The 15,875-nt window shown below is 40.9% G+C and overlaps 1 protein-coding gene across 1 annotated transcript; it reads right to left on the reverse strand.

Moving 5' to 3' along the window:
- Positions 1–2,307: 2,307 nt before the first annotated feature.
- LOC139614204 (uncharacterized) lies at positions 2,308–15,875 on the reverse strand. The gene is made up of 4 exons (XM_071471385.1): positions 11,857–15,875; positions 9,204–9,327; positions 6,655–7,554; positions 2,308–4,995 (listed from the first exon to the last, which is right to left on the reverse strand). The coding sequence occupies exons 1-4, from the start codon at positions 15,470–15,472 to the stop codon at positions 4,413–4,415; spliced, it is 5,223 nt and encodes a 1,740-aa protein (XP_071327486.1). The 5' UTR covers positions 15,473–15,875; the 3' UTR covers positions 2,308–4,412.

Consider the following 15,875-nt stretch of genomic DNA (forward strand, 5'->3'; position numbering starts at 1 on the left):
ACTGATTAAAAAAAAAAAGTCCATTCAACTATCTGTCTCACCAGTGTTTGAGCCTTGAGACAAAAGTAAAGCAGCAGGGGTAGAAAATATGTAATTCCAATAGAAAGCAGTTTTTCAGGTGCTACACAGCATAGTGCCAATTATTTCCCACACATAACTTGTAATGAACAGTGTCATGTAAACAGCCTGTATAGAACGAGAACTCAGCCAGAACGTGGGGCTGTGTGACGGAGGTGCGTGTAAAAATAGGCAGTGTGGACCACCAGACTGTTTGCCCAGGTAGTTTAAAAATGCTAAATGTCCCATTTCTTCAACAAGAAACAGTCAACTTCAAATAAACAGCAGAGCCTCTATACATGATCATATCAGGATACCAGAGCTGGCAGAAAATCACCAAGAAACTGCCTGGAGCCCAAATGTGGAGCTGCAGTTTAAAAAATGGCTCTGCTAACTTGATCACAACCACGGACCAATGCAATCTTTCATAAAGAATAAAAGAGAGAGGTACGAGAAAATTATGTCTCTCATAACACATACAGCTGCTGCATGTCTTCATATGGCTCATATGTGAAATGTGCATGGAATGTGGAGTACCACAATGTGAGCTAATTCTGACGTATTCCTAAAAGGTACACTTCCTTTTCCTTTCTTTTAATGTTGCCTTCACCGATCCAAAAATGCGAGGCAGAAGTACTAACAAAACTAGTGTATGATCTGGGTCCCCAAAAGTTTGAGGTTCACTGTGTGTCAAAAGTTTTTGTTTTCAGTTCGGTAATTTGATTAATTGACGATTTGTTGGCACCACTGTGGTAGAATATCAAATAAACAAGGTCTTTCTTTATTATCCTATTTTGTGACCCAAAATGTGATTTAAATACTTTTTAATTTTTTTTTTTTATTTGTACCATGGCAACTGAGAATTCGCCATTCTGATTGGCTGGCACCCTGTGTTTTATTAGATGTTGCATAGCAACACAAATGGCAGAAATCTTTATAGGAGAGAATTTCTTTGTAATGCATTACTGCCACGTGCACAGTTTGAAATCCAGTAATTGACAGCATTATTATAGTTACTAAACCCAGTAACACTCCCTTACTTTGACACTGGAGATGAGTTTGTCTGCTGTCTTACCAAGAGTTAGATGATGTGTATCAGTTTGGTCACGTTCAGTGGACACACTCTTGTCTCTAATGTTGTGTTTTCTTAGCTGGCTTGCTAACATTAAAGTAGGGGTATGCCTGCTTTCAGAAATCACCTACTTTTGTGGAGAGTTGGAGGGTGTATGAACTGCACAGGTGAGGTCAGGACTTTATGGAGCACTGTCTCTGAGGTTAAATTTGTTGTTGGATGGTCAGTAAATGTAAAAGATGCAGTGTGTGAGTTTGTGTGATTGTGTGGATTCGGAGTTGTTTAAAGGCACCTTTGACAGAGGTGGGCAGAGTAACAAGTAAGGTTATGAGTTGCTGCTGAGGAACTGGTAAAGTAATGTATAAGTAATGAGTAATTGATAACGGTTTTCAAGTAACTTGCTGAACACTGCATGTTGTACATTCCACGACTGTAATGGATTTCACAGAGGTTAAAACACCCTTTTGTGTTTATATGATGCCTATTCCATACATAACTTTGTTTAATCAAATTACAACAAACTGACACACAAAGGGTCAAGTATAATTTCTTTAGCACAGCTTAGTTTCTCCTGCTATGGGAGGCCACCTAACTGCTTAATCCAGCCAAGCCAAAATGTCCTTACAGCTCACTTTTCATGTACAGTGAATGCATTTTGACATGGTTAAGAAAATCACAAGGAGCCACAGGTTGTGGTCATTTAAAACCTTCATCAGTCATTAGTTCAGCTATGATTAACTTTCAAAAACAAAGACCTGCAGATTTAAAAATACAGATATGCTAATGAACCAACTGACAATCATTTGTTAACCTTCAACCTTTCCTTTGTCATACTTGTGATCAGGTACCAAATCTGATAGCAGTCTACACTCTTTTAAAGGTGCTCTGTTTATCATTTCTAACATCAGTAAATGTCTACCACATTCATTTTGAGGCATTAGTGCTTATTTTTACCCAACAACAAGACCGATGCTGGGATGACTGGCAGCTCTACCAGCCTCCACACTGCATTTTTACATTGTGTGCCTCTGACTTGAATTTGGAGGAAAATCTTCTGAGGAGCTATACTTTCAGCACTTAAAGCTGTCAAATTTTCTAACAAATGGGATTGAGAGGCAAATGGAAAAACTTTTATCCGCCTCTAACATGCCATGGAAGGAGAGATGGTGCAAAGGGTATTATGGGACATAAAGTCTTTATTTTGAGAAATACTGGCACTAAAAACATCACTGCTGTGAGGCAGAGTATCAGTCATCTCAACCATGGTCTCATTGTTTACCTAATGATAAACTGATGTTACAAATAGAACCTCTAAATGAGTGTATTTGTGTACAATTACTGCATTTAAAATTAGTAATTGGGTGTATAAATAAAATGAACCTCAAACATTATTATACACATCACACAGGCAACATTTCCACATATGAAACATAGAGTATAGCGTGGATCTGTAAGCATATTGCTCAATTATTACATTCACAATTTCAAATCTAATTGATAAATAAAACATTCAAATTAAATGTTATTACTAAAGCCGGTAGTATGTTACATTACAGCTTGGTAGCAAACGGGTAATACTGGGGTAGTTGTTTGATTAATAAAGAGGTAATAATTGAGTTATAAAATGTAATTACAAAAGTAATAACCAGGTGATAGCTTTGAATTTACAATGGGTATATCTGGGTAATTTTAAAAGGGGCCAAAAACAACATGTAAAAATTGGAAACATGTTAAAAGATAGCAACAAGGAAAACCTATATAGTAATGGTATAGTAAAATTTTGGTAACAATACATTAACCTGCTAACAATAAAATAGTTATATCAGTTCAATGTTTGGATTATAAACTGAAATAATGGGGTAATAACCAAACAATAATGAGGTAATATAGGTTGATGCTTTCACAATAATTTGACTACTAGCAGTGCGATACCTTCGAAATCACCTAAAAATTCTTGGATATGGTTACTATATTATATGGTAATTATGTTCTAAACAGTTCCTTTTGTTTAGAGGTAATGCTGTGACTTGTTACCTGGAAACACTTGGTACTGCTCTGATACAAGAATTTTACTGTTACCGGGTTACCATATTGTTATCAAAAATACTACTATACCATTACTATATAGTTTTGCCTCATTGCTGTCTATTAATGTATTTCCTCATTATTATCCTTTGTTTCTGGCCCCTTATCACCTTGTCACATTAAGTTCAGTCTAATATTACCCAGATATATCCATTCTTGATACAAAGCTATTACCTGGTCATTACTTTGGTAATTACATGGTATTACTCAATTATTATCTGTTTGTTATCAAACCATTACACCACTATTACCATGTATTTACTGTTATAATGCTGTAAAGTGCTACCCTAAATCCTTCATTTATTTGTTCATGTTTTCACATTCATCACATATATATTTTGCTCTATAATTATCTCAATGTTCAAAATATATTATCAACACACTGTTAAATACACTGTAAAGTTGAATGTGATTATAAAATAACTTGTACACTGTAAAGCTCTAAGTACATAAATAACGGAGTAAGATCAGGTGTTTAAGTGAGGCAGTATATGGGGGAGGAAGTGCAATCTCTATAAAGAGATAACAAAAAGTTGGAGTCCAACAGAAATTCTTTTGTCCAACTGTAATCATAAAACATTCAACACCTGTTATTGTAACCAATTCCAATTCCAATCTTATATTGTTAAAATACAGGTGACCTAACCAATTTATTGATAATACCTGATGTGTGCATTCTGTTTAAGGGTGGATTTTCCTTGTAGTTGTGTATATACTGTACAGTACATTCAGTAGAATCAAATAATTTTAAAAAAGTATTACTTTGATAGAGAATATGTGACTAATAAATCAATCCTGTGTTTTTAAAGTTGACTGTTGATAAAACTCATTAGGAAGGACACTGTGCATATCTTATCTAATTGTTCAGTCAGTGGCCATATTTCCACATAATCTCAACCTGAAGGTTTCTGTTTAGCCTGAGTGTCAAACTGTCTCTTAACTGATTATATATTGATACTGTATAGGCTAATCTAAGAAAATGCAACAATGAACTAGTCTTTTATGCAGCCTTTATAAGGTCATAAGAAGGCAATGGCAGCAGCTAGATGCAAAATTCAAACTTTTTAGACAAAAAAGCTGTAGTTGTTCAAACTAGCAATTTCTCCAAAACAAGTTTAACATCTTTTTTTAAACTTTGCAACCAAATCAGCTTCAAAAACCATCGTCACTGTTAAACAAAAAACATTTCCTTCACAAGTCAACCAGAAGACGATGACGTTGGCGAGGATGATGAGGACGATGAAGACGAAGGTGGAGGTCTGTAGGTCTCGCCTCCGCTCAGTTCCGTGAACCTTACCAGTGATGATGATGTCACTTCCTTCTCTTTCTCCTTTCTACTTCCTGTGCACACTGACCTCTGGGCTGGTTTAAACTGCCATGTCACTTTCTTTGTTGTTGACACCTGCTCTACTGTTGCTGTTGGTTTCACTGGTGTAGTGACAGGCTGAGTTGCCATGGGAATGCCTGGTGTCACTGCCATGCTGGTAACCCCGGTAACCTTTCTTGCTTTGCCGTTGTTGTTTCTGTCCTGTTCTGTGAAGAGCTCACTCAGCACTTCAGGCTCGGTGGTTTCTCCAAACAAGTCCCAACAAGGTTCAGCAGGCAGTCGCTTGGGTCGTACTGCAGCAGCAGATTTGCTCCCAGCAGAAGAGATTCTGGAGGAACGACTGGGATCGGAGTCGGACAGGTCTGAGTCCCAGTCACTGTCACCTGCCACTGAGCCACAACCCAGCAATGACAGATCAACAGGGCCAGAGCCTGAACTCTCTGAGTCGGACTCCCTGTAAAAACACAATAAAATTTGAGTAAAATTACTCAATGGTACTACTACAGCTTATTACAAATCTTCATTTGAAATGATTCCAAATATTTGTCTAGTATCTTCATTTTCACAGATATTTGAATGATATTAATGCACTGTTTTTAAAACTACTACAAGAATCTGTACTGATACAAGCAACCTTTGTATTATTGGAAATGACACAGTGTTACAGGTAGTGCTGAATTTTAATTTTGAAGGGGGAATATATATCTATTTAAAGGCACAGTATGTAATGTGACTCTGAGGGGTCTTGCAATTAAAACAACAACAAAAGACAGAGTTTGGTGATGTTGTGAAATGAGGTGGGATCATGGGAATTGTTGTTTTCACCACCATTGCTGTCATGTCAGTCAGCTACTCCAGTTATGATTCCTTCAGTGTCAATCATTCACAAGGTTTTCACCAGGAGCCAAATTATCTGCAGAGGCCTCCTCCTCTCCAAAACAAACAGTAAAGCAGTTTACCATTAAATCAGTGTTCCTCTATCAGTGGATACAAGAAGGGTTGTCACAGCGCGTCTCGAATGGGATGTTGGAGCTGAGCTGCCATTAAGGTTAAAGGTTCATCTGGTTAAAATATATAGTTAAAAAGGTCTAAAAGTGCATCATAAAACTGTGGCTTAAAACTGGATATAAAGTTAATTTTGACAGATAACTGGCAGACAATGACATCAGGGTCATTGACAGGCAACCAAATGAAATCTACCATTACCTTGTTTAAAATAACAGATTTTTCTAAGTTTGAAAATGGCTGGCAACATTAGGAATAGTGTAAATAAACAACTCAACAAAATATATAACATAGCTCTAGTAGTTTTTTACATTTTGATGTGGAAGTCACATATTATAACTTTAAAATATTCTACAATGAGTTTGTAGTAGAAATTAGATGAATCAAAGCAAGTCTTCATTCCACATCACATTATGATAAATTTGGATTCATTGTATTCAGATTCAGGAGTGTTCTGTCCGACATCTGAGAGTGCCCCATGGGCCGCTTGGATTCCTTTTGCCTATCCTTCCCAGAGATGCAGGAAAAGGTCCTCTGGAGGTGGGAATTGAAAACCTTGCGAGCAGGAACCTCAACTAGACATTCCTTGAATGGCAAATGGAATGTGAGAACAACAGATGGATTACATTGGCAGTGATGTGGATACTGTCCTAGACTGTTATGATGAAGAGGGATCTAAGGCTGAAGCTGACACTCAATTTATTGGTATACATTCCAACCCTTATAAGCTTTGGGTCAGGACCAAACAAAGCAAATGACCAGATTGTCAAAAGGTGGTGGGGGTATTCCTCAGAACTAAGGTGAGGTGCTAAGACACTTGGAATGAGTTGATCCACTATTCCAGTGTGCTGAAAAGAACCAGTTGAGGTGGTCTGGGCATCACACTGGAGTGATCACATATCCCGTCTGAGCTGGAACCTTCTCTATATACCCTAGGGTGACCTGGAAGAAATGGCTAGGAATGTTGGCCATTTAGCTGACGGCTTCCATGACCCAGACCAGAGTATGTGAAGCAGAAATGGATGGATGGATCTAAAGCTAAATTGCTTTGAATTATAATGAATACAAATACAGTAGAACTATAGTAATTACACAAAAATGCACATACCTGCCACTGTAGTGTGAGGTTCCTGCAGGGCCCAGCAGGAGGCAGGCTGGAGCAGCCAGATAGACAAAGCTGTCCGTGCACAGAAAATCCCCTTCCTCTGGTTTTTGTGGGGCAAGGTGAGTTGGCTTGGCATCGTGGTCTGGATTTGACTGGTCCAAGTGTGTTGTAATGCTCTCCAAATGTTTTGTGTCATCAAGTCTTGTTTGTATCAAGTCTTGTTTTGTATTGTGGGTGGGGACTTCTGTCAATGTGGTAACTTCACCCCGGGAGGCAGGTCTTGCAGACACGGCAAGGTAAACAAAGCTGTCTGATTGGACAAAGGGATCTAAGTCACCACAGTCTAATCCTGAGCTTCTGATTGGTTTCTGGTTAGGATCTAGAAGGTGCTTGACTAGTTGTTTTGAGGGAGACAGGGGAAGAGGGGAGTCGGTTCCCATGACGGTCACTTTTTTCCTGGCTTCACTTTGCGGGTCATGCAGAGTCGGGGAGTCCTCAATATCTGAATGGTCGAGTGGGGACTTAATGATTGAAACTATCCCTATTTTACCATCTTTCCTTCCATTCTCATCTTTTCCCGTCTCTTCATTTCCCTCCATCATCCCACACTCTGCTGGCTCTTTTTCAATATCTCCTTCTATGTCATGCAAAGAGGTGTTGAGGAGTGATGGGTAGCACCACTGTAGCTCTGCACTCTCCTCCCTTCCCCATTCCTTTAATCCTCCATCGTCCCCGTCCTTCTCCAGTGACGTGCTGCTGCTGCCTAAGTCGGAGCCACTTACTGGCTGGTCACTGTCAGAGCCAGCCTCCTCCTGGCTCTGATTGGATAAGGAAAGGAATACGCCACTGGAGTCTGACTCCAGCGTTAAGTTGGAGTCTGGAGAGCTGTCTTCCTTTGTAGAGCTAGAAAAAAGACAAGGCAGTCAAATGACTGCTACATCTCCATGTATTTATTAAACTCCTGTGATTTAGGGTGTTAAATACTGTAAGAAGAAGGAAAATATACAAAACTCAAAACTCAAAAAAACTATAAAACTCAATTTAATTTTCATGAGAGTTTAAAAAATAATAAGGTAAAAAGATATTAAGCCAACTACACTGTATGCCCTGCCAATAAAAACCCCAAAATCACGAATTTTGTACAGCACCACTTCAGCCTGTGAAGACCAGATGGTCCACATTCAAAAACCAGCCAATACTGTACAGGCGTCATAGTCCATATTTGACCACATGGACTTCAGTAGACATACTGCTGTACACCAATAGCAGTTTGAGGCTTGCCAGCAAAGACAGCCTTTCTTAGTGCTAAATCCACTGTCACTCTTGATAAAAAAAGCAACTTCAGTTCTTGTATCCATTCTCTAGCAGCTCATCAACACTGCACTGCTTGCTTGTACTAAATCTGCCCGTTCTCATCCTGAACTATGGGTAGATGTTCATAATAATGACAAATTAAAAGCAATGAAATGGCAACACAATGCATTTGGAACACAAATGCAAGGAATGTGTCAATGTGCACATTGACACATTGTTGCAACTGGAAGTGAGCAGTACTAAACTGAAACAATATCGCTGAATTTAGTAAAAACCTAAATGCTGGAGCAAATTGAGAAGTTGTAAAAATGACTTGGGATACTATCTGTAAATTTTCTGGCTCTGTCTTAATCTCTGAGACTGAGAGGGATATTTTACCCTCTTGTCTAATTCATTCACTTAGGGCTCTTGTTGATTACATGTGCTGTGCCCCAAGGCTCATGTGTTGAACCACTGCCATTTTGTTTATTTATATCACTCATTGCTCAAGATTTTATGCATTTAATTGCATTTACTGCATTTATTTACAAGTAGAATCCAAGCACAATCAATTTTGAACTATATTACTATAGTGCTATGTGGGGGTGCACAATATGAAAAAAAAAATCTGATTTGGCAGATATTGCTAATGCAGTTTGAGTCATGATTTCAGTTGGAATAATTGTTTTTGGGTTTCATTTTCACTGAAAAAAAAATGTAATGATGATGATGTGATTTTTGTTGGGGTTTGTACCAGACAAGCATGTTCCCTTACATCTGGAGAATATTTGTAGGTACCCCTGTAGTACCACAATGCTTATGGTGCTAAAAATGAACTATGGTGTTGTGACACATTTCACCAGATTTTATTTGCAGCTCCTCCAATTTGGATGTTGCACTTGGCCATATCCCGATTTTGATTATATTTTGATCAATTGTGCAGCCTCACAACTTTGTAACTGTGTTACATGTGTCATCCATATCAATGTGTTGACTGTGGCACCCAGAAAATGAATTTGATATATTCAAATATCTCTATGAAAGTCATATGTTCAGCCCCCCCCATCAAATATGAAATTATGATACAACATGATGCTGACACTACGGCCTTGGCTTGAGCTAATTTGATCAGATATTCAGTAGATCTTCAAACCTGCGTTTTGTTCTTGCCTTGTGCACAGTATCCTCAGTCACCCAGGATGTATGTCAACATCTGGTAGAGAGAGTCAGTGCTGACAATAACTATGTTCATGGATTACCTTGTGCCAACAGTGGAAGTCCCAGCAGATTTGTTTGACCAGTCAACAGGAGGTCTGTCTGTGTCTGTAGCTGATGAGGCCATAGCACTAAGCTCCAAACTGACCTGGGATCTGCTCCCCACTCCTGGAATATTTAACAAGAGGAACAAAAGATATAAGCAGTAAATTCCACCATTCATGCACCTCCTATGGATATTTGATCAGAGCCTGTGGGTCAATGTTTGCTATATTCTAGTGGCCGTTGTAATATTTATTCATTATTTCTTTCATTTCTTCAGGATAGTATAGGTTTCTGGGAGGATAATTTTTTCAGTTACAGTACCGGAGCCAACAAATCCATTCAAGTAGTATGGTGGACTTGGGTAGAGCTGAGATAGGAAAAGCAAATATCACCCACCATGCCTCAGACACATGACAATCACGCAAACAAGCCCTAATCCAAATTTGTCTTTAAAAGACCACTGTGTAAGATTTAGGAGGATCTACTGGCAGAAATTGAATAGAATATTCATAAATATTTTCATTAGTGTAGTAGTGATTATTAGTTTCACCTGAAACTAATAATCACTGTGTTTTCATTATCTTAGAATAAGTCATTCATAACTAAATAGGGTGTGGGTTCTCTACCACAGACCTTGCCACGTTGCACGGTTATGTTTCTACAGTAGCCCAGATTGGAAAAACCAATCACTGGCGCTAGAGAGGCCTTTCTAATTTTTATGTTACCTGAAGGCCACCACAGGGTCTCCTAAATGCTTGGTCATTTCCCTCACCACTCCCTGCTGTGCTGAGCCCTGTATTTCCTTGTGGGGACTGACGAGGTCAGAGCCTAAATGCTAAACTTCATTGTTGTACATATTCCACATTCACATAACAATCCATGCCACTTGATTTGGCCAACTGATTTGGCCAATGATTTTTACTGACATTTAGTACCTTTTCGTCACCACACTACAGACAATTCAAGGGATCCAACCTTGGTACTTTGGCAAAGAATTCATAAAGATAGATCTCAGTTTAGTATTTGAGCCATAAGCATGTAAACAATGATTTCAGCATTGAAACTGGTGTAAGTCTTGACCTGAACCTTATTACTGAAAAGTATATTAAGGAATCATCTAAGGCTGACATGATCTATGTCCTATCTGAGAAAGCCATGATGTTACTGAAAAGTATTTTATTTACCCATTTAATACTATGTATTATAGATATAGTGGCCATTTTGGGTTTGTCCTTTCCAGTTAAGATCTCTGTATAAAATTATTTGCACAGTGAAACTGACCTGTGTGTCCAGGGAGACGAGAACATTGAAATGGATTGCATTAGAAACAATGCACTGAGGTGGGACCTATTCTAAAACCTTGCTCACGTGGGGATTGACTTGTTCTCACCAAATTCTTTTTTTTAATGGACAAAACCGTGATAGAGTACAGTTTATAAAGTTGCAGAAATTCAGGTTTCTGTGATCCTGTCAGTGGTTCTTGCTTACCTGCCTCATTACTCCTTTTTTCAAGCCATATTACAGGACTGTCCTGATATTAATGAGGAGAAAATATTGTCTGTGCGTGGCGACTGATTAATCAGTTCAATTCAATGAACAGTTGCACATTGCTGGCACTAACCACTCACCACATATTATTTTGGCCCATGCATAAATGAAATAATTCACAGTCAACATCCCAGCCAAACTCTGACAGTCACAAACAATACAGAACATCTGCTGAATTCAGGAAATAATTGAGTGTATACAATGTAATAATACTGTAATAATCATTACAATTTTAGTTGCTCATTCCAACTTTTCGTTTTACTTTATAGAAATGTCAGTAATTTGCCATAGATTTATTTTCATCATCACACCTTAAAATAGAAATGCTAATCTATTTATCTACATACTATTTCATTTTGGAACATAAAAAAGAATAAGTCTCTGATTAATTTCAAATTTGTTACAACTTGCAGGAACTTGCACCACTATTGCAAAAGTACAATATCAAAAGGTTAGTCCTGCATTGTTACATGATCTTGTGCCCTTGTCTTATAGAGGTGGCCTGTGTCAAAATCTCTTTTCAAGAACTTTAGTATTAGTTTGTGTAAAGTAGTTAATGCGTGGAAATCTGAGGACTCATAACATTATTCCAGCATAGGAGTGCTAGATTGTAGTCTCTGAGGAAACACCGAAGCTGCTGTATACACTCACAGAGAACTCTATTAGGAATATCATATTAATCATGGGTTCCTCCCTTTGCCTCCCTGGTATGACTCAAGCTCCAAAAATCCTGGATCCTACAATAGCATTTTTCAGCTCTCCTTCCATGGAACCGTGACTTTCAAACTGCATGCTCTCAGTTTATAAGCCAAGCTTTCTGATTTGAAGTCTCCATCCTCAAGCTAAGATAACTTCAATGACATCACAATGTCACAGTCAGGTCTTTTTTTTACCCCCAAACGTAACAAACCTCCTCCAGAGCCATATATATCAGTGTTTTCTCCATGACAAGTAAACTGACCTTAAGTAAAATCAACTGAGATCCCCTTTAACACAATAGTTATTAATGGAACTTCCCAAATCCAGCATATCATAGCAAGCACATGAATGAAAAAGCATGGTAAGAATGAAAATAAACACACAGAGAGTCCAATAAATATCTACCTGTCAAGAGAGCTGCTTTCTCTCTCTGTGGTCCGGGGTGTGTTTGGTACATGTCAGCTCGTTCCCTTTGTGGCTCCAGTAGTGTTTGGTATAAATCCTGGTTGTCCCTATGGGGCTGAGACAGGTCTAAGTGCTCCAGGTCAGTGTCCAGCTCCCTGGCTCTCCTTTCTAACTCCGTAAGGCTAAGCTCCGAGGCTGCCGAGGAGGGGGGGTGGGATCCCCCAAAGCCAACTGGAGGCCGCAGGAGAGGCCAACGCTGCAAGGACCCTGAGAAGGAATCAGCATCACATCCTCCTCCTGCTCCCCCTTTGTCCCAACCATCATCCCACAATGTGTTGACCATCTCAAGGACAGCATCCCAACTCTCCACCCCCCCTTCCTCTCCAAGTGTCCCTCCTTCCCCTCCCTCTACTTCACCTTCATCTTTCTGTAATTCAGCTACCACCACCTCCAACTCTTGTTCATGCTGCTTTTGTATTCCATCTTTAATCTTCATACCTCTATCCTCCGACTTTTCAGATATTATTTCTAAATCTTTCTCCTTTTTCACTTTCTTAGCTTTGTTTATATTTACTTGGACTTTTTGTTCAACGGTTCTCGTTTCTTGTTTGGTTTCTTCTAACAGCCTGTCACTAATAGTAACCTTCTCTTTCTCCTTGCCCACTTTTTCCTCCTTTTTGTCTTTGTATTCTCTCCTTTCCCTCTCTCTCCTCTCTTCCTTACCGTTCTTCTCCTCACTTTCAGTCTTCTCCTTACTCTGCTCTCCTTGTTTCTCCTTGCTCTGAGATCTCCTGGGTTCTTCCTGCTCTCTGCAGACCCTCCAGTGCTCCAAGTTCTGCTCTTTCAAGGAAGCCCTGCCCACCAAACTGGCTGCCTGTGCTGGCTCTGGGTTGGAGGGCTCTTTAAGTGAGCATCGTCCCACAATACTTGTAGCATTAGTTATGCTTGTTAGCGGTTTGTCTGAAAAGTGGCCTGGACGGGGGCGCCTCTTCTCCAATGCTGAGAGGACAGAGGGGAGTGGGGGTAGAATAGGGAGGTTGTGAAGTGCCCCACCCTGCCGAACAGTCCTCTTTCTGACAATGATTCGCCGAGGCCAGGTGGACTCAATGCCTTCTGAGGGGCCTGGTGACTCAAGGTCTCCAAGCCCACTGCTGAGTTGTGGGCTGACCACGCCGGGTCGCAGCCCTGTGGCTGTGCCAGGACGAGTCCTGGAGCTGGACTTAGATGATTTGGATTTCTTGGACCTGGAACCTTTCTCTATGTGGCTAGATTCAATCCTATCAATGTCCAAAGGCTTTTTCACAGCTGGATCTACAGGGTCAATTTCTGCTTTATGTCCAGCAAAAACATTCTGAGCTTTAACTGTAGTCTTGGTGCTTTTCTGGGCTTCACTGACAACCCCAGTCTCAGTGTTACTCTGAGTCCTGGTCTCATTTTCAACCTTGGCTTCTAGTACTGCCTTAGGCTCAGATTTAGAAGCAATGTTAATTTCTGTTTCAACTTTAGCTTCTACTCGGGACTCTGCGGCTGAAACAACATCATTTTTAACTTCAGCTACAACTCCAGCTTCTGTTCCAGTCTTGTTCTCCATCTGCTTTGAACTAGCTTTAGCCTGAACCTCTGCCTGAACCTCTGGCTTCATTCCTGGATCAGATCCATCTCCAATCTCAACTTTATCTCCAGACCCAACCCTGTTCTCAGTGTCAATCACAGCTAAAGGTATAGCTTCAGCAATAGGTTCTGGTTTAGCCACACCCCTTCCAGTTTTTTCTCCACTCCTTGACCCTGCCCTATGCCCCTCCTTCACAGCTGGAACCATATTTTCTATCTCCATCCCAGATTGCACTTTTCCTTCCAAATCCCGTCCCCCTGGTCTTGTTTTCACCTGGGAGCCCATTCTTGTTTCAGACCCATTTTTAATGCTAGCCCTGGATCCTTTGTCATATTTGTTCCAGCTTTCAGTTCTATGGTGTTCTTGTATTCCAGCCCTGATTTCAGCTTCTGACCTGTTTGCACTAACTTCACTTACTAACCTTTGTCCACACCCAGATTTGCTGTCAACTAACACCAAACCGACAGTCCCATTGTCAAACTTAGAAATCATTCCCCCACCTGCACATTCAGGGCCAACCTTTGACCCAGCTCTATTCCTACCCACAGCGCCAGTGCCCATTCTGGGGGCAGCACTGGGGGAGGGTGAAGGTGAGGGCTGGGGGAGCAACAGGGGTGTTGTGTCTAACACTTGGTCAGATTCTAAAAACACAGAGTCTCTGTCTGAATGCAGAGGAACTGGTCGACCATAGCCAAAGGTTCCAAAAGTTGATGTTTCCCTCCTCTCTCTTTCTCTTGCTCTCTCCCTCTCCAACCTCCCCCTCTCCCTCTCTCTTTCCCACTCTCGCTGGGCCCACCCTCGCTCCATCTCCCTTTCTCTCTCCCTCTCCCACTCCCTTTCTCGCTCACTGCGGCCCCATCCTCCTCCTCGATCCCTCAAATCCTGCTCAAGGTCATGAGCAGACAGTTGGACCAGCTGGGCACGGTAGGGTGATCGTCTAAGCTCCTGGGGTGGGGACAGCCTAAGACTCTGGGTTTGGGAGTAATGCCTTGGCTGAATTACATGGGGAGGGGAACAGCGCAAACTCTGAGTCTGACTGGGGCGAGGTTTAGCAGGAGAGAAAAAGACTGGAGTATGGTAACCTGAAGAAAGAGGTGAGCCGGAGAAAGGGGAAATAAGGGGGGAGGTAAGAGAGGAGGACTGGCCCCCAGGGGGAGGGTAGTGCCCTGGGTTCAGATATCCTCCTCCCCTGTCTATCATTTCAGTTGTAGTAAGTTCCATGCACTCCAGGTGTTTTGGAGGTGTCAAAACTTTCCAGGAATGTCGTCCATCTCTGCTCTTTGTGCTGTCTCCATGGTGATGGTGGTGATGATGGTGATGTTTCTTTGATGAGGAAACTCCCGGAGCTGAGAACGAGGACACAGAGGGAGAAACTGATCTGTTGAAATGTCCTGGTGAGTGGCAGCTGCCACCATCAGCATCCTGACCCCCAAGTTTCAATGAATCATAAATGGCTCTTTCATCCAGTCGCCGCACAAATGAGGGGTTCGGCGTTAAAGAGCGGGGCTGCGAATCGAACATGTCAGCTGGGGACCTGCTAACCCTGAGGGAGCTGCTCGCAGAGTAGCTAAAATTCCCCTCACCGCCAACATCATGCCGTATGGATCCAGGGTGGTGGTGGTGATGGCTGTCAATCTGTTGATTGATGCACATGGTATCATAAATGGACCTCTGGGGTACATAGCCATCTCCATATCCCCCTTCCATCCCCCCATCTCGCGCTTCCACTCTCCCATCCCCAGGTCCATGTTTCTCCAAGCAGCAGGAACTCTTCCTGAAACACCCGGGACGGCTAAGAGGCTTGCCCATGATTGGTTGGATGGCTGATGGCGGGAGGGGATGATGGGAGGCACGTGTGAAGTTTGAAGAGTGAATTGTGAAGTTGTAAATTTCACTAAATTGAAAAAGAATTTCTTGAAAAATGACTCTCAGAATGTGTAAAACACATGGCAGCTGGCTCAGAGAGAGCCATGGAAAAATAAAAGAATTGGAAAAACATAACATCCACTGTAATGTACTGAAACATATTCCCTCTTTTGTAATAAGAGGTCTGGAAAATCATGCAATAAAAAATCCTTCAAAATCTTGTCAAAATCTTCGTGACACAAAAACAATGTAAAAAACATCATGTCCAAATTATATTTGAAAATAGAGTCCTACTTCAAGACATATTCCAACCAGATTTCAGAGAAACGATTAGTCAAACTATGTCCACAGGGTTACTGTTCTTAGTTCATCTTCTAGCCGCACTCCCATTCAACTGAATTGAATTTATTCTTGTTGTTTATTCTTCTGGCTGTCTATTCAGAGCAAAATAAGCCTTTATCAAGCTGAGTGTTAGTCAGTCAGACACAGAGCGACAGAAATACAGAGTACAGTGGATGGTCATTCTGGCTGCGTTTGTTGA

Source organism: Trachinotus anak, unplaced genomic scaffold, assembly GCF_046630095.1.
Source record: "Trachinotus anak isolate AG129_WGS33_773 ecotype Australia unplaced genomic scaffold, CSIRO_AGI_Tana_v1 ptg000033l, whole genome shotgun sequence".
NCBI lineage: Eukaryota > Metazoa > Chordata > Actinopteri > Carangiformes > Carangidae > Trachinotus > Trachinotus anak.

Excerpts from the sequence above, each read along its gene's own strand:
- LOC139614204 (XM_071471385.1), bottom strand. The coding sequence starts at position 15,472 with ATGTTATGTTTTTCCAATTCTTTTATTTTTCCATGGCTCTCTCTGAGC. Across the intron at positions 9,328-11,856 it reads GAAAGCAGCTCTCTTGACAG|GAGTGGGGAGCAGATCCCAG; the intron begins GTAGATATTTAT and ends TAAATATTCCAG. Across the intron at positions 7,555-9,203 it reads ACTTCCACTGTTGGCACAAG|CTCTACAAAGGAAGACAGCT; the intron begins GTAATCCATGAA and ends TCTTTTTTCTAG.